Source organism: Crassostrea angulata, chromosome 2, assembly GCF_025612915.1.
Source record: "Crassostrea angulata isolate pt1a10 chromosome 2, ASM2561291v2, whole genome shotgun sequence".
Classification (NCBI taxonomy): domain Eukaryota; kingdom Metazoa; phylum Mollusca; class Bivalvia; order Ostreida; family Ostreidae; genus Magallana; species Magallana angulata.
The window spans coordinates 64,011,648-64,034,995 of NC_069112.1; the positions used below are offsets into that span (position 1 = coordinate 64,011,648).

The following is a 23,348-nucleotide window of genomic DNA, read 5'->3' on the forward strand; positions in this document are numbered from 1 at the left end:
ACAAAAAGTTCAGCTTTTCTGACCAAATTGGTTTTGAAAAGATTTTCGAAAAATTAAAACACATTTTGAATGATTTTTAATTACCTCACAAAGAAAATGATCCTGACCCTCATTTTAAAAAAAAAATTCTACTTACCTAAGGATGCTTTGTGCTAAATGTGGTTGAAATCGGTTTAGTGGTACTGCAGAAGAAGTCGAAAAAGTTAAAAAAAAAAACACAGACAGACAGATGGACAGCGGAAAAAAGTGATAAGAAAAATTCACTTGAGCTTTGAGATCAGATGAGCTAAATAAAACTTTAACGGTGATGTTTTTTTTTCTAAAAAGAGAGTATTTTAGATGACATGTTAATAGTTAATAATACAAAAGGGGGTTCATTTCATCATTAGATTGATGTTGCTGCTGTTCTTAATTGAGTATGAACAATCATCACGGGCATGTTAAGGCTTCCAGACTGATTTTAAAGCGATGTGTAGAAAGTCACTTGTCTGTACTTCATACGGAATGACGTCAAAGTTAACTTTTACGTCAAAGTTAACTTTTACGTCACGATCTGCATTCCTGTGGATAATTCTTAGGGAATGTATTTTAACGTTAAAAGTGAATTATACCAAACCAGTATAATACCGCATGTTTCCTTTACATAGATGCTGCCGTTAATGCTAGACGTACATAACTTTAACTTTTACGTCACGATCTGCATTCCTGTGGATAATTTCTTAGGGAATGTATTTTAACGTTAAAAGTGAATTATATCAAACCAGTATAATACCGCATGTTTCCTTTACATAGATGCTGCCGTTAATGCTAGACGTACATAATTCATTCATATTCAAAACCAGTATCAAAGAATCGGCAGTTTTAAGGCTTCATTTATAAGTAAAATACTATTTATAAACAAGTGGTTTGGAGACTATCACTGCTTCGTGTAAACAACTGAATAAAGAAAAGAACTGGGTACGCTAAGTATAACATATCGGCCCTGTCGAAATGTGAAAAATCAAACACATGATATCTTTAAAATGTCCGCCGGAATAATTCATGTAGGACACCCCATGCATAAAAGTAACTTTCGTTTGCTAAATTTCACGTGCGTTAGGTAATTGTAAACTCCGAAACCGGACCTTGTTTACGGATTCTGTAAAATATATGGGATTTTGTAATGTTTGATCTGATATTTCTATAAGGCTGCATTCGAGTACATACACCAATATTTCAGAATAGCACAATTTTAGACTGCTTATTAACATAGAAACAGAAAAAAATATGTACAAGACTGCGGCCACTTTCGTTTTTTATTTTTTTCTATTTTCAAGACGCACAAAAAATGAATGTTTTCATTGGTTAGCTAAGACGTAAGATGAGTTTCTTTAATAAGACAATGCCTAAATAAATACTTATGTTGACAATTGACTTTAATTAAGGAAAAATAAAACCGTTCCTTGGAAAAATTGGAGTATTTTTATTAGTTTATTAGTTCTTAGACACAGTGTATTTGAATTACTCACAATTACATACCGTGTATTGCAGATAAAATGGTCAACATTGTTGTGTAGTAAAAACAAATATACAATATTGATTTCAGGATGGATATAAGAAGAAATATTTTTTTTAAAAACCTCAACATTTCTTATAATTTGCATTTGCTATTTAATGAACATAAAGTTATCTGTGTGTCGTTTTACTCTACATAATTGACGTAACAAGTGTAAACAAATGACGTCATAAAATAGCTGTGAGAGAGAGAGAGAGAGAGAGAGAGAGAGAAGTTTATACAGATACATTTAAAATTTCAAAACAGTTTTATTAACAAATCAGAAGTCAGATTCAAAACATTATATTTGTGTAGATTTATATATAGGTACAAAGTTATTAGAAATATATACTAGTAAATCAGACACTGAATGTTTGCCGATCCTGTTGAACTAATTAAATCAAACTTTAAAAAAAATATTTTCACAAGAAAAATATAATAGTGATCATTTTCCTATATGCATGCATTTTAAGCGCCCAGTATATTTACTAGTACATGGGTGTCATTAGTCTCTATAACGGGACATGTGTCTAAGGGTTAGTCGCGTACATATTCTACAGTATTTAAAAAAATACAACATTTTGCGTAAGAATGTAGGAATGCAAAACTAATGATAGATCTAGCTGTGTTTAGCTTTTTAAATGACAACTTTAATTCTAGAAAATACATTAAATACTTTTTTACATCGTTCACGGATGTCTTGCGTTAATTTTTTCTTGATCGATCTAAACTATCTATTACGGTAGAATGTTGGTAATAATTGGTGTTGGGTTATCATTATTAACAAAAAATAATCAGTTCAGATTAAAACATTGTCAAATATATATTCATGTCGCTGGAATATTTACTGGAGGAATTAAATCGCCGAACAGGGGTATGTCCCGATTTTTGATCAATTGATCGATTTCATTCATCTTGAAAAGATATACATGTAACTCGCGTGTCTTACTAAATGTACATTAATCAATTAGTAGTCAAATGTGCATAGTGTTTCTTCGATAAATTTCTTCTAAAACATTCAATCTAAAGTATAATATATATAGTTGTTACAAAACAAATGTAAAAAAAAAATCCATTTGACCCCCTCCAAATGGATTTATTCAAAACATTGGAGATCTAATCCTTTGAGTGTTAGGTAATTTAAAAGCAGGTCTTCGCGCGATAACTTCACATGAATTCATAATGTTTGCGTGCTGATTAGTGGAGGGGATCATGAGAGTACCCCAGAGCACACCGTGTGTACACATGCAGCTTTATAAATATCTGAATAACAAAAACTGTTTCTATTACTTTCCTATCGTTGGAAATGACAAAAAGGCCTTTTATTTTCAATCTTAATATAACAAATACAATTTAACTGCTTTTTCTTTCAAGCTTACATGCAATTATTTGATACATGTACACTTCAAAATAATTTGAAATAAGGAAATAAATTAATTTCAAATAATATACATGTACATGCTCCAGCTATGGTGTTCCGATGGGGCCACTTCGACTTTCGCCTTGAGGGCGAAGATGCGAGAGTGTGAAGTTGCGAAGGCGAAATTGCGATGGTGCGAAGGCGAAGGAGCGAAAGTGCGAAGATGCGAAGGCGAGAGTGCGAAGGCGAAGGAGCGATACTACTATCATAAGGTACATTTGACCCCTTATCAGATATATTTTAAATATAGAAAATTTTCCTATTTTCTACATATTGTGTCTTTATATTGTAATTGTGTTTCAAACTATTTCTGGAACAAAATGCACAAAAAGTAACTAATATCTTTTTGTCACTATAAATCCCATTTCGCCGCAAGGAAATATTTTCTATCACTTGATAATCTGCTTCGTAAATATTCACACTTATCATTGGGACGAGCGAAATATTTATCTAGTTAAGGTCAAACAAATTTTACGTAACAAACACTTTTCAATTAGAAATTTCTTTTGATGTTTGATCCACTCAATTAGTGTCAGGTCATCGGATTAAGCCCCTTTGTCTGAACCCACGCTATACCTATCTGTCAAGAGGCCCTCGCAAGGGAATCCTTTCTTATTAGCTTGGCGCAGGTTAAAGATCAACACAATTTTAAAATATTTTATGTAAAATTGATTCAGAATATAAGTACCAATGTGAATCGTGCTTGGGAAACCTACGGATTTACCCAATTTTTTGTTAATCGCTTTTGATTAGTAAAAACGTGTATTATTTTGATGATTTTGTGGAATGTTTCAACAATCTCTTCCATAAATGAAATATCTATTTTAAACCCAAGCAAGAACTTCAAAGTTTATGACATAACAAAGTATTTTTAACAACATATTTATGATTTAATGTCATTAATCACTTGCGCCGACGCAATTTAAATATATCGTTAGGATTCGCCTGTCGCATGATTACAAAGAACGTCACAAACATGCATTAAATATAATGTCTAACATCGTTGTCAATAAATGAAACATATATTTTAAGAAATACTCCCGGTCAAAGAATTTTTGCGAGGATTCAAATAATATTGCTTTCAAGCCGTATTTTAACACCGGGACGCCTTAAGGGGGCTGGATCCTGATATTAAAAGTCTCTAACTTTTCACAAATCAAGTTTTATTATCTTTATATAACAGTTTACTGTAAATTCATGATATTTTGAGACGATGTATATGTGTTAGATTTTGCATGACAATGCTTCAAAGAGGACAGTGGTTCATATGTGATTTCTTAGTTCTCACAGCATGATAGGTAACCTCTTTTTATCAATGGATAAAAAATAAATAGAACAACTAAATATTTCAATGACATCATGAATATTGTATCACAAAATGGCATTGGTTGATAAATTCTGCTGTTTGATAAGTTTCCACTTTAAAACAAACAAAAAATAATAAAACATAGTAACCCTCCATAATTTTTTAATTTCCTCAATTTTAGTGGATTATTGTACCAATAATTTTTTTAATAAAAAGTCTCTAACTTTTTATGATATACTGCATATAGAGAGGTCACTCTTAACTCTATAAAATGAGATTAAAGAAAATGTGGGTCTATGGTCATTTAAAAAAGATAATCCAAATTTTCTCTATTTAACTCGAATTTTCTCTGATATTTTTCCTTCCAAGTAAAAAAGAGACTGAAAAGATATTTTTCTCAGTATTCATTTGGTTTTGCATAAAATGAACAATAGCAACAATGATATTCATCCAAAAAAAATTAAAAAACGCTCAATTTTGTACTTAATTTAATGTTTTTCACGAAGTTAACTTGAATTTCCTCTGTTTCGCATAAGTGTCGAATTTTCTAAATATATTAACCAAACATTCTTCTTTCAAGGCATCATACAGTGTAGCAACAAAATGTTCTTCTCTACATATTGAAGGAATTAATCACATCATTGATAACAGAAAGATTGAAATTAACTTAATTCAAAATACACACATGCAAAAAAATATATTGAGAGTAGAAATCGATCATTAAGCCCAAATTAACATGTGTACAAAATATCAAATGCAAATGTGAAAGAAATCCATCTAAAATTGAAGCTTTTTATCAAATACAAATGTAGATTTCATTAGTCTTGTTTCAATAATTTTGTAACAAAAAAACTTGATCACACCATACTGTAACATTAGAAATCATCGTTGACAAAAAAAATAATAAATAATGTACAAAGCTTGATTTTTTAAGCATTACATGTTGTTTAACTTTCCCTCAAGGATGCAAAATATTCAACAATTTTGCTTGTGACCTTCCTTGACTTGGATACTCGGACAGACTTTCCACACTGTTCACTAAACAAAGATTAAATTCCCTCGACAGGGTCTCTAGAGTAAGCAAGTTCAAGATGTTTCAACTGTAATCCACTACCTGCAATTTTTTTTTGCAATTGGACAGCTTATTATTTTCTGACCAATTAAAGGCTGTAAAGATGGCAAGTTGGATTGCACAACATTTGAATATCCGTAAAAGTCTACAGCACTTACAGAAGTTAACGATGCTGTCCTGGCGTTTACATTTTCTAAACCAATATTCAGAAAGTTTATCAAGGACTGGAGAGAAAGGACATCACTTAAAGCATCATGGGCATCATAATCTATACCTGCAAGATTTTTACATAAATATTCTTGTCTGTATGATGAAAGACCTTGTCTCTCAATTCTGAAAAACTTGAAGGTGTCTAAAAACCCATCAACAATATTGGTAAAAGATTCCAACTTTTTACATCTATCTAATGCATACATAAGAATGGGAGAATCAAAAGACTCCACATTGTGTCCAACTAGAATTATTTTCTTCTGAAAGGTTTGGCAGAAATCTAAAAGCATATCAACTGCAGTTGATATGGACTTTGAATCGACTCTTTTGCCATGATGGTACATGATTCCATTTCTAACAGAGATGCCAGTGACACTCGCAGACTGAGAGCTAATGGCAATTCTTGGAAAAACATAACAACTGAAACGTAACTCTCCAGCTGCAGCAGCTATTTGGGTAATGTGGGAAGTCCTTGCTGTAAAAGATTAAAGGTCTTATATAACATTTAAATTGTCACAACTGTGCCATATTCTGGAGTGGACTCATTAAGATACACATTTATATTCATGGACATAGATGTACTTGTTATTATAAAACACACTTAATCTAGTTGTTTCCAAATCAAAGTAAACTGGAACATGTTCTGATGAAATATTTACTGGCACTCTGACTGGGGAGGGACAGGGAGGAGGAATAAATGTAAGATCTGTTTCCTCTCCATACACATCAACCTCTGGGGAATATGTCTTTCCCTCTCTAGTTTCCTGACAAGAGCTCTTCTGCAACCTTTTTATAGAGAGTACATTTCATAAGTTTCATTCCATATATGATCTGTATTAAATGATTTTACGTGTACAGATAAACTATTTAGAAAACCACTTAGGCAAAAAATAATCAAAATACCTTTTAGCTTTTAGTTCTAGTCTTCTCCTTTTGGCAACTCTTGTTGTGTTCAATGCTTTTCTCTTCCTATGTTGAAGATCTCTCAAGACTGCCAACCGTTGGGTGTAGGAACCTGGGGATAAACCTATTCTGGCATTTACCTGGAAACAGTATTTAAAAATAGCTTATGGTACAAAAATTACATGAGTTATAAAGGTTATGACAACAAATTGGGTTGGTGTGATTTTTTGTGTATAATGACAATCAATAAACCAATCAATCAGTCTATATCTACCGATATCTATCTATCTATCTATCTATCTATCTATCTATCTATCTATGATATCTATCTATCTATCTATCTATCTATCTATCTATATATCTATCTATCTATGATCTATGATATCTATCTATCTATCTATCTATGATATCTATCTATCTATGATATCTATCTATCTATCTATGATATCTATCTATCTATCTATCTATCTATGATATCTATCTATCTATCTATCTATCTTGGAAACATAAGTGTTTCCATCTATTTATATTTCTATCTACCTTGGAAACATAAGTGTGACCAATATTTTTCTGGGCTACAGCGGCTGAAACTCTATAGTTGAGACTGGCAGATCCACTAAAATGCAACCTTTTAGGAGCTTTAGATGCTCTAGAGTTGTTAATGCTTTCATTGGCCTGTGTTGAACCTAGTTCAGCTATCTTCTTCGAATGGCTTTTGTACTTCTTGAAGATATCAGCGAGAGCTTCCTGTATATTTTTGTCTGTTAGGCATTGGCCAAATGGAAGATGTTTGTACTGCTTATGGGGATCTTCTTTATGTGTACACCAGTCCGAACAAGAAGAATGGTCTCCGAACGGATGTTTCCACATTGCATCCAAACCAACTTCAACTCCAGCAGGGTTGTTTGTTCTGAGCAACCATATATGCCAAACATTTTTGAATGTACCTGTAAATTTGCAAATATTAGTTTAAATGTACAGTGAGGCCATGTTTTTGACATTACAAAATTCATTGTTACATGATCATATTATTTGTTGAGCCCTTTTGGCTTCACTGGATTTGTTTACATGACAAACCAAGTTTATATCCCAATGATAATCTCACCCGCTTAATGCATAACAATTGTAAACATAAAAACAACATTATATTAATGATCCTGAATGGTTGGCCATTCTCAAAGGTAAATATAAATAATAATCAGCAATGTTAAAAAGTTCACCCTGATATGAACTTCGTTGGCACATGATCAAATCTGAGAAGCCCTGACCAACCAAGTTCATTTCCCATTGAACTTTTTAAAATGCTGTTTATTTCTTAAGTAACTAGCATATTTAGTTTTGTGTTTTATCAAAATTTCTTTATGATATGATGTTTTTTCAAATTTATAAAATAAGGGGGCAGAAATAAGACCTTATTGCATATAGTTCTTTGGGAAAGAAAATTTTATATAATATGAGGACTAGTTACTCTTACATGTATGAATGTAATTATTGTCTAGAAAAACTCACAGTACTGAAACCTCACCTGATTACCCTAACTGATAAAGATGGGTAGGTTTGTTTCAGGACATAGAGGCTGTTTGACAGATTCTTTTTCAAGTGGTTTCTGTCAGACCTCTTCTTAATATTTGGGTCAACAGTCTGGTGTAGTTTAGATATGGCTGTGGCATCGTCATCTCCGACAATGGCTGCTGTACGTATTCCAGCTTGCTTCTTTTCCTTAACCATTTCCACTACCATATCCTGTTCCATAGCTTTCGCACTTCCTATTAAAAACATAAGGTTAAATTTATTTCGAAATAACTTGATATACCGGTATACATATTACAATGCATCTTGATTTGACCTACATCTTTGACCCCAATATCGCCTTGATTCTTTATTCAATTCTGATAATTATCTTCCACTTGAAGAAGGCCTCATCCCAATTTCATACTAACAAATTTGAAAGCTCTCTACATATACAATCTGCTTAAAATCAGCTGTTCTGATACGCTACCAGCGGTAGCATATCAGAGCAGCTGATTTAATCAGATTGCTCTACATATTGATTTTTATATGCAAAGTTTGGTAGATTTAGTTTAAATTCAACAAGTTGTTCTGGAGAAGAAGTAAAAATAATATATAAAAGAATTTTCAGATGGACAGACAAACATGTGGATGTTGATCAAGGGGTTATCAGAAAATCTTATGTGATTTAATTCTGTCCCTCCACCTGTAAACATATTTACCATTCCAGTTCTGTTTACAGTCATGTGGCTGAGGATTAGTCCCTGTCTTAGATGCATGACTGCACACACGGCAGGATTTGGTCCGAACACTGTATCCGACCACCTTTCCTGTTCTAGTACCAATCATGGTTGCATGCCCTAAAATTAAAAAGTTAAAGTTAAATATCAATATAACCAAGATTTTTTAACCTTCTAAACCTTTTCAAAGTTCATTTACAGCTAGGACAGACAGATATGGTAATTATATGTGAAAATGTTTTAAATAAATTACATGTTGCTTTCCTTAAACACAAACATACATGAATCACAGAATGTATTATACAGGACAAATGAGTATTATATATCTAGTGTCATGTTTCATCAATTTCTAAAATATTTACAAATGTCCTGAATTTTATAGCATTAAAATTGATGCTCCATGATTTTACCTGACATGCTATCATAGGCTTTCCCACTTCCCCTTTTTTGCCATCCAGCATCGACAGAGACACAAATATCCTTAGAGCCAGTTTCTCTGAAAATTTATAGTTTATATTCAGATAAAAATCAATACCAGGATGCATATATAATGCAAGGTATGTTAAAGGCATAATGACCCATGCTTAAAAAAAAATTAATAGTATAGTTAATATTCTATTGTATAATAATTTAATTCTGGTTGTAACGCGGCATTTGATTGGATAGAAAAAATTCAAACGTAAAGTCGGGCAGATTAATACATTTCTGATGTTAGTCTTACTGTGAGGTATGGAACATTCTTTATACAATATAGAATAATTTTTTAGCCAATTAGAAAGCATGTTACAACCAGAATTAGATTATATATGAATAAACCATATAATCCAAGAGGATAAAACTAACTAAAATAGTGTAATGTTAGATAAAATATTTACTTCTCAGTTGCGTTACATTCCTCCTCGAGACACTCTAAAACAGAACTGTTCGCCACCACTTCCACTGCCTGTCCAACCTCGGTTTGTCGCTTACTGACGAGTTTATGTTGAACTTGGGGAATATTCAAAGCTGCTAAAATGCTATTCATTTGGGATACTCCCACACCAGCATGTATCAAAGCTGTAAATGCATTAAAAACAAACTATGCAGTGCCCTTTGTCTGAGAGAGAGAGAGAGAGAGAGAGAGAGAGAGAGAGAGAGTTTTTACAAAATATATTTATATTTCAGTAAAGTAATTTATTTATGTTAATATTTCTTAAATTAGAAAACTAAAAATGTAACCTACCGTTAGCTAGTTTAGTGTTTACATCCCATATATGGGTTTTTCCATGTTGTTTCCCTGTGGGAACATTGTTTACGAACCTGCAGTTTGTATTGCTACATGGGACCTGTAAAAAAAACCCAACATATCATAATCATCAATATACTCAAATTTATTTATTTTTCTTATCCTTATTTATTTATTTAACGTTATATCATAGTTATAAAATACATGTACATGTAGCCTACCTTTAAAATGGCAGCAAGACCGTACGTTCTTATTGAGGTGGCATGTGACAGTTGGAGGGGGTTTGTGCAGTTTTTGCAGGACGCCAACGCGTTGGCAAGAACCCCAAGCTCAACGACGCGTCTTCCACTGTCCCATGGCATGCTTGAATGTTTTGATTCACAGTCATCACTGTCGTCTGTGTCGGCATTGACATCGTCAACTTCTTCGTCTGCGACGATGTTGTTTAGGTCCGGAAGATTTAGAGACAGGGATGATGTAGCATTACATGTACCTGCATTAGCATAATTATGCTCTTCCGATATCTGGGCCGATTGTTTCTTAATCACCCATCTAGCTTTTGTTGCACTAACAACGTTCTTTTCTCGTTTTTTCCTTTTCGATGATGTAAACACCATTGTTTGTTTACTTTCGAAGCATACGACACTGTAGACTGGTTCGCTGTCACTAATGTCGTAAAATTTTACGAACATTCAATATGAAGTAGTATTGATTAAATAACATCTATTAAGCATTATTTGTTTTTAATTACTTTAGTTTATGATTATCTTTTGAAGAATAGTTGTTAATTGCATTAATTTCATAATGCAAAATTCTACAACGTATGACCCGTTTTTCGGTAGTTCGAGTTGCGCGGCAAACTCAAATTTAGCAGGATCGAACCTCTTACATTTTTCGATTTTTTATTATTAATCAGCAATGTTAATACTTAGGAATCATGTTTTAGGTATGCGCTATGCTCGATATTGTTTAAATTTCTTTTTATGTTTATTGTTTATCTGTTTTAATTGTTTTTCGGAACTTTTGTTATCTCTTTGATTTTTATAACATGCTATTACTATTTGTGATTTCATTCATTATCTTGGACACTTTTCATCTTGCAGCAATCAAATTAAGACAGTGTTTATTTTAATTTACGGATTTTATTTTGATTCAATCAGGTGCTGTGAAAGCAAGTTCATTGCAATTAGACACAGGTTAATCCTTGAGCTAATTTTCCCAAACAAACATCACGACGGTGAAAACCAGTGTGTGACAAGTGATGGACAGAATCAATTCAATCCTACGGACCTCTCGCTAGCCAGAATTGTGTATTGTGATGCCAGAGGACAGTGTCAACAAATATTTAACATACCATTACAATTTAAGAGACCTGTCATGTTGAAAATTTTGAATTTACTGGGTGGGTGTAAATACAAAATTTACAACATGTTGTAAATTTTGTATTTACACCCACCCAGTAAATTCAAAATTTACAACATGACCGACCGCCAAAAGCAATGTGGTGACTCAACTTCTCAGACCGCTACCCATACAATTACAACAACAACTCCAACGCAAACCGCTACAACAACAACAACAGCAAGATCACCAACAAGAGCAGTGAATACATTCACCAACAAGAGCAGTGAATACATTCACCAACAAGAGCAGTGAATACATTAAGTGTGAATTCCTCATCAACAACAACAAGTTCATCAACAACAGCCAATATACCAACAACAAGTGACAGCTCTCCAACAACCATTATGCAGAGAGATAATGGTGTTCAACTAGCTAAATTCACAGGAAAAAGTGGAAAAGTTAGTGCCACACAATGGTGGACCCTCTTCATTCAGTGGTTTTCCCTTCACTCATTCACAGAGCAACAAATCCTGAGACGCATCGTCTTCCATTTACTGTTTATGACTCTTTTCTGATTTACGAATTTGCAATGATTGTAAATTTTGATAAATACGAACTGAAAGTCTGTCTTGATTTTTTTTCTATAATTCTGTTAAGAAGTCTATAACAAGTTTTACACACGTAACTTCCATAACTTTCACAGCAATAAAATGAAGTTCTGTATATTTCACTTGCAAAGGCATAACTTGGACATTGCTCTCCCGATTTCTTTACGATATAATACCTTTGGTTGGAACTGACGAAACAAGAAACACAAAAATCCTTAGACGGCACAATTGACACAACATTTGGTTATAGCGGAGTAGCCATTAAAACTCAAACTGAAACTCAATCGGCGCCCCGTATCGGTAGTGGTTATCAACGTGACGCTTTACAAGACTCTCTGCTCGTCGTCGATTTACGGAGACAGCCGAGCGTCTGGTTGAACGAGACTAGGCATAGCTAAGCACTAGGTTGTGAGTATCTTAGTGAAGCTTGAGCTGTTTATCGAACTACGATAGATGAATGATATAATATTCACGGTAATTACCCTTTGTTGTTTATGCACAGCTACAACGTTTTTGCGTTTACATATAGTGTATTTTTTGTTGTTTATACATGTTTCGATATCTAAAAAGGGGTATGGAACATCGGTCAGGTCTAAATGGCATATTTGATATTTTCTTCGCTAATACTTTCGTACATTGTTTATTGCATAAAATATAAACAGTCAGACGCAACATCATCAGGTTATCATCGCTAAATTTTATGTCAGTTTTATACATGTACATCATAGTAAGTTAGGTATTTTTTTTTTACTTTTTATTGTAGTCAAATCTTTTCCTACATTTTGATAAATAAACAGAATGGAAATGAATTGGCTGTTGTGATACATAGAAGCAGTTTATAGCACTACATGGATCTCTGTAAAGGTAATTTGCCCCGTCAACTGTTGTCTGCAAATTTTAGCTTATGAAGATTTTGACACACTACTAAATAAAGACGACATTGATACAGGTCTATAGGTTAAAAAAGAGAATTTTTCGTATTATAGCAGTCATATTCGTAGGCCATTTTAATGACCGGAATTTCCTAAGGCAATCCTGCTTAAGAGGAGGGGGTGTACTTACGCCTTTAAAATGCATCCGAGCTCTTTTGGATGGTCCGAGTAGCAGCGATTTTGAAAGGTTCTTATATATGATGAATGCAATTTCCGTCAATGCAGGTGTGTGTTAAAACATTTTTAATAAGTTTTAAAGGAGGTATTTGGTGATTATTCTGTTGGTTAAAGGAAACATCTTAGTACGACTTACTATTTTGTATATTTTCGCTTCTTAACAAGTTGTACCGATAATCATAAATATATTAAACTTCAGAAATGAACAAAAAAGGTTGTACTCTTATTGTTTTCCCCCTTATTTCGTTTCATGTTACATACGTTTTATAAATCACTGGTTTGTTTTCGGTTTGTTCTGTTTTTCTTATTACAGTGTTTTAAGACAGACATTGTTAGTACGAATTATTTAAAATTTTGTTGTCACTAGTTTTAGAATATTTCTAGAACACCTTTTATTTCCGATTTATGCTAAATCTTTTGATATTAAAGTTTTTGTTTCTTAATAATATTGTATTCAGTTGAATATGTCCAACATCATTTAAGGTTACAACTGTTAAATGATACTGACGTATAGGGAAAATGTACATTAAATTTCTTTAAGGGGGTATATCCTTAAAGCACCTCTCTTAAGTAAATATATCATATTACCTGCACCCAGATTGCTTTCTTTATTTTTTTGGTTGTTTAAATGAAAACAATGACCAAAGGACATTCATCACACAAACCGGTCGGTGGCCGACCAAGGAGGGCGTGTCCCGTTGTACACGAGTCTACGTTTTTAATTTGAAGAAATGGTTCAGGTAATCAATAATTAAAAGAAATTAGTCCTTGGTGTTGGCGGTATTTTTATTCTGAGCTTCAAAATCTCGAAACGATTAATTTAGATAGAAATAAACGAAAAAAAACAACAAATGAGACCGGTGTTGTATTTGAAAGTACGCTCCCATTAGTATTGTTGCTAGCGTGCCGTTGTTTGCCAAATATAATACGCACTCTCGAAAAAAAAAAATAGTTCGTTTTGAGAGAGGAGTGCAAATGGAGTTTCGACACTTTTTTTAAACAGGTACAATACTGGCTATCGTTATTCCGTACATAGCTCTAATATTTAACGGAAACTCTCTATACAATACTTCTGATTGTTTACCGCATGGTTTTTTTTAAACAATTGATAATTATTGTTAGGGTGCGTTTAGCAGAAGATGCTTTCTCTTAATCCGTTGATAAACTGTCAGAAGTTAGAGCTATTCATTAGCCATCGCCGTATACGCCGCCATCACAGATACATGTATGTTTAATAGATCTGTGAAATAAATCCCGATTTTTATTTTGCTTAATTGAGAAACCACGTGTTTTTTCTCGGAATTTATACCTATTTAAAAACATGATCAAAAAAAGTTAATCTTGAAACAAGGGCACCGCTAAGCGGAGCATCCCCTCGAGACATGATTTATTGTGTGTAGGGATGCATCATTTAGCAATATATAATTAGGTTAATGAGAAGACCACATTCTACTAACCCTCCATTACTGCAAAAACTACATTTTCTTTACCTGTACTAGATATAAATCCAAAAAGTATCAAGTTGTTGATTTGAACTGCTTACTTTCACTTTGATTTCAAAAGAAGTGAAACGGAAGATTGATAAGTCGTTTACAAAATTGATTATAACATTGATTCTACTACAGTTATTGCCGAGATCAAAGAGATGCCGCGGACATTATTATCCAATATACCACGAACGTCATCAGTAAATTATCAGATCAGAAATACATATTTGTCTCGCACTGATCATGAAAGTACAACTTCAAACCGTAAAAAGTTTTAAAACCATGTCAATTTCGCGTGTTAGTTCCAGTCAAAACGATGTGTATTGCCTCAAATGTTTATTTTTAAGAGATCAATGCGGCTGTTCCTAGGACCTCCCCTGCACATTTTCACTACGTGTTTTTACATAAAATATATAACGTGTTCAGTAGTTATAATCGTACTAAATTGCTCTTAAAATATAAGGAATATAACTCAAAAACATTTTATAAATTAGTGAAGAGTATTAAAAATCCCAAGAAAAATTATGTCGTCTGCATGTGATTCCTTTGATCGATATACATGTAAACAGTACTAACAAAACCGTTGGGGTTACACGGAACAGCCGTCAAAATGACCTAGATCGTCTCTCTATAGGAGAAACGATTTGTAGAAATACTGGGCTGTTAGTAGAATAGAAATAAAGTTCTTGTTTTCGTGAATGTTGCAGGATAACCTCCTCGGTCTCGAAATGTTGTTCAAAATATAAAAGCCTCGGCTAACGCCCCGGCTTTTATATTTCAAAAAAATATTTCTCGACCTCGGAGGTTATTCTGCAACATTCACGAAAACTCGTACTTTATTTCTTAATTTAATGAAATAATAATTTGTAATAGTACTAATGGTTTGGAAAGGCACATGCATTTTTTATTTGTTATTTTACAGAAGTGTGCAATCAATGATAAATATTTTTAGTTTTGAACGAATTTTGTCATAATGTATGCCCCCCTCCTTTACCATGGAGTAATTTTTTCGAAGGTTTTGCATAAAAATTTGACCAATTAATGTGACAATGCATTTGTTTTAATCATTTACAATGAAGCATATTTGTGCAAAGGTTGAGAAAATTCAATTGGAAGGTTTTTTATTAATTTACTAGAAAATTGAAATGGAGTGCACACACACACACACACACATACATACGAACACACACACGCACGGCAGCGATGCTATTTCCCCTTCGCAACGAGTTGCGCGAGGGTATAATTAAAACAGTTAATCTTGAAATTAAAACAGTTAATCTTGAAAAATAATGTCACGTCTCGGTCCTATCAAAGCCATTGGTACACACACGTGCGCTTACCACTTTTTCCTGCTGATTATCTCGGACATTCAATGTACCATGTACCGTTTGGGCAATTCAATGTTAAAACTTAGTGAATATCTTGTAACCTTTGAGCGGTCACATCCTCGACTGTTTGAATGTTTCCGCTGTGCAAAAAGTCAAGACTTAAAACTATTGCGTCAAAATTGGTACATCGTGGATGTAAAGTCTGTACATGTTCCCTAAAGTACAATAACAGTTTATAATATAAATTTGTAATAGTATCAGATTTTGATTTTCAAGTTACATACCCTAATGTCATTGGTCTCTTTGGTGTACTATAAATGTAATATGCATGTACCCATCTGTGTGTACATTAGAAATACAAATCTTGATTTAAAATTTTCTCCTTTTGCTAATTTTAGTAGGTTAAAGTAATGTGAAGATTCTTTAAGGGCTTGCCGTAAAGTTATGTAAAAATAACTCTTTTACAGATCAATTGTACATATATCAGAGGTGTGTATATTGCTAGGATTTTGATTTCTAATAATCTAAGAAAAAATACTACACAGGGCGAAAAACAATCTTTAAGCAAGTCCTTAAAGGTGGCTTAAAGGATATATAAGTAGTATATACGTCCGTATGGATCCTGAAAACAATGGGAGCCTATTGTTCTAAGGGAACAAAAGGAGAACAATTAGGGGTTGTTGACCTACATTTTAAAAAACAAACGTTCTGTTAAAATAAACTAGATTGAGAGACTTTTTGAATGGATTTTTAAATTACAAAAACTGTATCTTTGGAATAACTGAAAGGGTTTGAAAATGAATACGATACAATGGGTAAGAAAAACTCTTTGAACAATTAATTTTTTCCAATTACAAGAAAAAAATCGTGTACCACGTAGTTGATATTTTTGTTATATTCGATAAAAAATCCACAACGTTGATAAAACTTATTTTTTTACCAAAGGTACCGTTTCATTGTTTTTTACCAATAAATTTCGTACTAAAGAGGAAGCTTGGTAATTATGGTTTAATTCAAGAGGTTAAAAATGAACACGGTACGATTTGCTAAAAAAAATAATTCTAAAAAAACGTAGGCAAATTCTCCATCCAATTTCTTTTTAGGTTATAAGAAATCGGGGTGTTTCACATATTTTCTTATTAAATTTAATCCCTTAAATTCGATAAAAATACGCTTAATCCATAAATTTTTACGATAAAAGAAAAACAAAGAAAACAAATCTTTAAAAAAATCATTTCTTATTTTATTACAGTACAAGTTACAAATATTTTTTTTCTTTCTTCTACCGTCCATATGGAACTAGGATCTGAAATTTGGAGAGAGAAAAAATCACCATGAGTAATAAATCTAAAAAAAAAAAATCGTAACCTTCATCACAAGATAAAAGGCAATGAACTTATGGAGGAATGATTATGTCCGATTCATCAGACAGTTCGCTGCAATAAGACGAAAAATTAAACTGTTTTAGAACGGAAATTTTAAGTAAAAACAATTTCGGTCTATTTAGATTTTACTGGTAAAAACTTACAAAGGAATTCCTAATTTAGACTCCTCAGTGCTGATTGAAAAAAAGTAAGAAAAAAAAACCAAATTTTATAATCATTCTAAAAAATTGATTTTTTTAAATTTGACAAAACGAAGTGAGAAAGTTTTAAAACCTACGAGGAGTTGATTAGGATGAATGACTTTTCGCCTCTGGAAAAAATGGATAGTGATTTTTTTATAAATTCAGCTTTTAAAGTAGAACAATCTATTTTGTTTAATTTGATTGAATTTTTTATCTGATGAAATATTAACTTATGAATAAGTAATAATCTAACCCTATGGGTGAAATTTCCCACTCAAGGGACTTTCCTGCCTGTAGCAGTCTTCTCGGTTTACTGAAAAAAATTGTTGCTAAAAATTTAGAAATTGTCACGATTTAATACCCCCCCCCCCCCCAAATGAATTCGATCTATAATTATACTAACCGATCTCTTTTAGGCGCCATTGGGGTTTTTGTTGGGCTTAAAAAAAAGGACACTAATGAATGATTTTAAGAGATTTTAGAGTAACTTTTTTATTTTATAATTAGCAGAAAAAAAAGTATAACTTAGTATCACTAACCCATTTTCACCACTGGGGTTTTTTCTAAATTAAAAGAGTATGGCTTTTATTATTCGATAAAAGAATAACTAATTTCTTGAAGGTGTAGATTTAGAGTCAATTTGAAATATCATTTGACAAATAAGAATATAATGTAACCTACACGTCTGGGGTTGATTCTATTTGTCTTCCACCCCTTCTGCTGTGTCTTTAAATTAAATGATCATTTTCTATCAAATATTCAGTTTTCCAAAAATGTACAAATATTGATATGAAAAAAAAAACTTAGATTGAGTGTATTTTGTTTCAGGAAGATTAAATGTCTTTTTAAATTATCGAGTTTAAAAACTTACGGGCAAGGACAGCTGTCCAGCAGATCTCTTATTTTGTCGAGAAGTTCGACCACTTCAACTCTACAGTTGCAGATGCATTGACTGAAACATTTAATTTTAAAAAAAAAATGAGTTATAGTGATCAAGGGTAAATTGGAACACTAATTGCAATTAACTGCTGTACTAATTATAAATAACTAACCTCGCCATAGTTTTTAAAAGTAAAAATCCAATAAAAATAATGAACCTCAGCTGATATGAAGGACCTTAGAAAGGGGACAGAATTAATGCTTTTCAATGATTTTATAGTCCAATTCCAAAGAAAGAAATCTCATGCCTGGAAATGATTGGTTCAAAGTGTATAATAGATGGGATGTATGGAGAGGTGGGGGGGGGGGGGGGTGATTGGGGGAATAAAACATAAACATTGGATAAGAAGGTCCAACCCAAGATTTGTTTTACGGGTGAATGCAGAAAGCTATAAACTTAACTTGAAGAAGTAATGTTTGGTGTTGTACACCCCCCCCCTCCCCTTCACCCCCCCCCCCCCTTTCGCCTTCCATAAATATTTCACCACCTGATAATAAGTTAGGGCGTTCTGTTTTTTGCGCAGAGGGTTAGATTGTCAGATTTTCATTAGAATAAGGGGGTTACAACACCCTCTCATATATAATGAGAGCAAATAATTAATTTGCAGCCATAGATTATGTCATGAGTGGGTAGAGAACAATACTACATTGTTTCAGACAATAATGGGGGTATCAGAATAAACTCCTAGGTCAACAAAAACGAATTGTATGCACTGTCGAAAGACAAATATCAAAGTCGAATAAAATTGATATAAATAAATCGTAGGAACTTTTTCTCTTCTCTTTCCCGCAAAAAAAAGTTACCAAGTGGAACAGTTGGAGTTATTCACATTTTCTTTTCATAATGATTGTGATAGTTATTTTACATGTATTTCTCGGGATATGTTTGTCTCAGCACACTCCACCCTGTGACTGTCAAAACGATTTGGGAATTGCCTACTGTCGCCATGTACGGGCATGTCCAGAATTTGTATCAACTGCCCAGGTGGAATGTGCGATAATTGAAATAATTTTGAAAGCAAACACATCGCTTGACCAAGTAATGATCCACGGGGAATGTAGAAACATGTCGGTATACAAGCGATTGTGCATGTATGCAATTAAGCAAATAGTATTGCGGTCTACCAGAGAGAGTTTCCTTTGTTCAGGTAATTATATACTTAAAAAACTGAAGTGTGATTGGTGAAGCAAAATTACTGTACTCGAGTGTTAATTTATCTGTTAAGGTGATATTTTCGATTTATTGTGTAAGTAATTTAATTTGAAGACCTATTTCGGAAATAGTCATTGTATTTCAGAGTTGAATTTTATGAAAATTTGCGTAAAATAAATTCTAAAAAAAAATTTAAAAAATTAAAAAAAATTCAAGAAATTGGATTTCAAAAATTTTGTTACTATTCGATCGGAATAAAACTTTTTTTGGTCACATGACCTCTTCTTTTTTTCTCAAATCTGCGAACCTTCCTCTCTGTTCAATCACCCGTGTGACGCGTGACACCGTTATCAGTCATTCCCTCATGGCGTGCTCACTGATGAACGGGGTGTGTTGTGTAAAGGTACAGAAATTTTGTTAAATCTCACAGATCATTGTAAAGTTCTGTCTTTTATGTCAAATGTTTAAACGCTTTTTTTTGAATATCAAATCTTTGATGCAAATGAAGTGGAAAATTAAACTTTATCTGTAGATTTGACCACGACGATGAAACCGGGGCTGTTGGAAATCACCAGCGAGAAGCGTGAGTAATCTCTTCTTTTTGTCATTGTATCTTCTTTTTAATTAATACCGTTAATTGGGCGATTTTGTTTTAGATTTCTGTTAAAGTTTCGTGGGAAAAACTAACATTGCATTACAGTTTTGTTTTTTCCCACGCGTTCGATCGTTTCGATCGAGCGCGCACACGAACAGGGTAAAAATGAAATATTTTTATTTTAGAGATTGAAAAAGTTAAGAAATGAAAAAAAATTATGCACAACTTTTTATTGTTGATGTTGTGTATACACTCCTCTGTTCGTGTGAGTGGAATTGAATATTATCGAGCATGTGCGGATCTGAAAGGGAGTGAGGTGGGTCCCGACCCCCCCCCCCTCCCTTCTATTTGAAAAATGAAACATAATTAAATTTATATGGTAAAATTATTGCAAATATGCCTCGGACCCCCCCCCCCCCCCCCGGGGCAAACAATTATCCTTTGGAACCCCTCCACCCCCCCCCCCCCCCTTTTGGAAAAAAAGTTCTGGATCCGCACATGTCAGAATCCATTTTTTATTTTGCAAATTAAAATGTGATTTTTCCCCCTTAAATTTAGATTTTACACTCGGAAGGGATTCGTCCAGGACATACAATAACTTATCGACGACTGACGTAACCGAACAGCATGTTGACAGAAGCACACTTATTAATGAATCTTATGCATTTAATAGTACACCAATCCCGCATGAAACTACTTCGTCCGAAAATGAATCCCTGGCATTGTTTCCTATAACTTCTCCCAATGATTTCACAGCCACTATGCATGACAGTACTCCGCTTACGCAATCAGTAAAACAGACCACCCCCCTTATTAAACACTCCACAAATATTTCTTCTGTCATGACAACAAATGCCTCTTTACCATCTGCAGCTACTTCCTCTTCGCATTATTTTACTGTCACCTCAAATTTGACGGACTTGACGACTGCTGACATACAAACTCGCATCACCACCATCGGAACGAAAAACACTGAGTCCCTCGGTACGAATCACGACCAACTGCTTTACATTTTATTTTGTGTACCTCTTTTAATATTGGTATGTTTTATTATATATATCATTAAAAGAAATTTTAATCGTAGGCGAAAACACATACATGTAACTCAGCACGTCAGTGATCGTGAAAATGATGATACCGATGAAGTAATGATGTTTGAAATGAGACACAAATAAAAAATTATTTCAAAAAATATGACTGCATGCATGTTGTAGTTGTTTTTTGTTTGTTTGTTGTTGTTGTTTTGTTTTGTTTGTTGTTGTTTTTTTTGTTTTGTTTTTTTTTTTTTGCATGAGCTGTGCATGGAAATTATGCAAGTAAGTAATTTTATTGCTAAAAACCTTTTACAAGTTAAAATCATTTTTAATTTATGAAGTATGACGTTTGATGAAAATTTAAAAATCAGACATGAATAATTATACATTTTCATCGAAATAAACTAATATTTTTTAATGTAATTTTTAATGGGGGTCATTGATATGACTTAAAATGATTTACATTGTTATCACAGTGAAGTAATGTATTTTTTACAATTTTTTAGTGAACGAAGCCTTCAGTATCGCTATTACGGCCATAATCATGGCCGGTTTGATCGGCCTGGGAATTTTGCTGCGGTATCTCCTAAGGAGATACCGCAACTACATTTTGCGGAGGGGGAGGCGGGACAGCATTACGGCGGCGCCACGTGAAGACCTTTCTTACCGCCGGACCCTGGCCGCTGCGCAGGAAGTGGAAGCGGCCACACTGGCCACCATAAAGAAGGAGCCGGTGACACCCCATTCCTGTCATTGCACCCTGGCCGCGGCACAGGAACTGCGCCACGCCATAAAACAGGAACCGGCATCCCCCCGCTCCTGTCGCCGGACTCTGTCCATACCAGTAATCTCCCCAAGAAAGGACCCCTACCTCAGGGATGAGTTGATTGCATTGTAATGCATCTGATTAAAACCCGATAACAAAACTTTTTAACTTGCTTGGTGTTTTTTTTCCACTGTTTTCCTATATGATGAGACGAAAGAAATATCTGCATTTTTTTTTTGCTGATTTCTTTCTTTCTTTTTGGTAACTATATTATAATTTTAGAAATTTAAAAAAGAAAATGTTTATATTTCTTAACGTCTCAAAAACTGTATGAAAGTTTCAAGCAAAAAAAAAAGATGCCCGAGGCAATTTGATCAGCTGAAAAATGAAACGATGGTATACAAGTTTGTCTAAAGAAACTGGTCCTAGTAATCAAAGAGGAAACATTTAAGACCATTTAGTATCGGTATTTATCTCCTGTTTGTCAAACAATTATCTGAACGACGTAAAGGACAGTCTATTGAGTAGAATTAAAAAGAAAACAGATCATTATATTAAAAAATTCAAGATATAAAAGCATGGTCAATATTTAAACGATTTTGCAAAGACACATTTTTGATAATTAGCTTAAAAATTTAAAAAACAATGACAGAGTCAAGGGGAAAATCTATATTTTTGAATGGAATGAATAATTGTATACGCCCACTTATTTAAAATCCAATCAATATGAACAATTTGAAATGTTTTTCAGTCGCCAAAGGTAATAACCAATGAAAGAATTAGATTTTCTGCGATAAGTTCAAGATTATTTTCTTTCCTTGTAGTATGAATTTAATTTACTTAGTGTCCGCATGGCATTTTTGGAACTTTTTTTTATCAAACTCTGTTAAGCTTTGAACAAGATGTATCAGTGTGGATTTTGCCATTTGATATTCGATTCGTACGATAGTATGACAAACCATGAGAAAGTACACGAAAACAATGTGAGGTATGTTGATCTATTTTTTTTTATATGTGTACGTTTTGTGTGCAAGCTAACCGCTTAATTTACAATGCAAGAGGGATAACTCTCGCTCTCTCTCTCTCTCTCTCTCTCTCTCATATTTGCAAGAGGTAAGGAATATAACTTTTTTATTAAAAAAAAATACCATGTACCCTTAGGTAAAAAAAAAACAAAACAACAACAACAAATAGTAGTTATCTGTATGGTATTGCATTTTCAAGGATATTTTTAATATTTTTGTCAATTCATTGAAATATCGAATAGTGAATTACAGTAAAAATTGTCAAAGATTTTTAATAATTAATTAGTCTAAATCTATAGCGGTATATTTTATTGTCTAATATTTTATTTTTTTTATTCTTCGTTTCATGGAGATCGTTCTCTACTGATGGACGACAGTACGAGCAAATCGATGGATTTTTCCGACATTGCCGATTCCAGTTTTCGCGAAATAGAAAATCTATCCTTGGATGACGATTTACGCCTCGCCGATGAC

The 23,348-nt window shown here is 33.3% G+C and overlaps 1 protein-coding gene, 1 long non-coding RNA gene and 1 pseudogene across 2 annotated transcripts; 1 reads left to right on the forward strand and 2 right to left on the reverse strand.

The window, feature by feature from the left end:
* Positions 1–6,166: 6,166 nt before the first annotated feature.
* LOC128172813 (uncharacterized) lies at positions 6,167–10,764 on the reverse strand (annotated as a pseudogene).
* A 7,009-nt stretch (positions 10,765–17,773) lies between these two features.
* Positions 17,774–18,314, reverse strand: LOC128172861 (uncharacterized). The gene is made up of 3 exons (XR_008242373.1): positions 18,234–18,314; positions 18,044–18,088; positions 17,774–17,801 (listed from the first exon to the last, which is right to left on the reverse strand). It is a non-coding gene; the product is annotated as an uncharacterized LOC128172861 (long non-coding RNA).
* Positions 18,315–19,084: 770 nt separating this feature from the next.
* LOC128172685 (uncharacterized) lies at positions 19,085–21,266 on the forward strand. The gene is made up of 3 exons (XM_052838458.1): positions 19,085–19,449; positions 19,987–20,037; positions 20,608–21,266. Exons 1-3 carry the CDS (start codon positions 19,146–19,148, stop codon positions 21,222–21,224), a joined length of 972 nt encoding a protein of 323 aa, XP_052694418.1. The 5' UTR covers positions 19,085–19,145; the 3' UTR covers positions 21,225–21,266.
* Positions 21,267–23,348: the final 2,082 nt, after the last annotated feature.

Bases quoted from the DNA above. Each gene is read 5' to 3' on its own strand.
- LOC128172685 (XM_052838458.1), top strand. From the start codon at position 19,146: ATGATTGTGATAGTTATTTTACATGTATTTCTCGGGATATGTTTGTCT. The intron at 19,450-19,986 runs GTAATTATATAC...CTTTATCTGTAG, and splicing joins AGAGAGTTTCCTTTGTTCAG to ATTTGACCACGACGATGAAA. The intron at 20,038-20,607 runs GTGAGTAATCTC...CCTTAAATTTAG, and splicing joins GGAAATCACCAGCGAGAAGC to ATTTTACACTCGGAAGGGAT.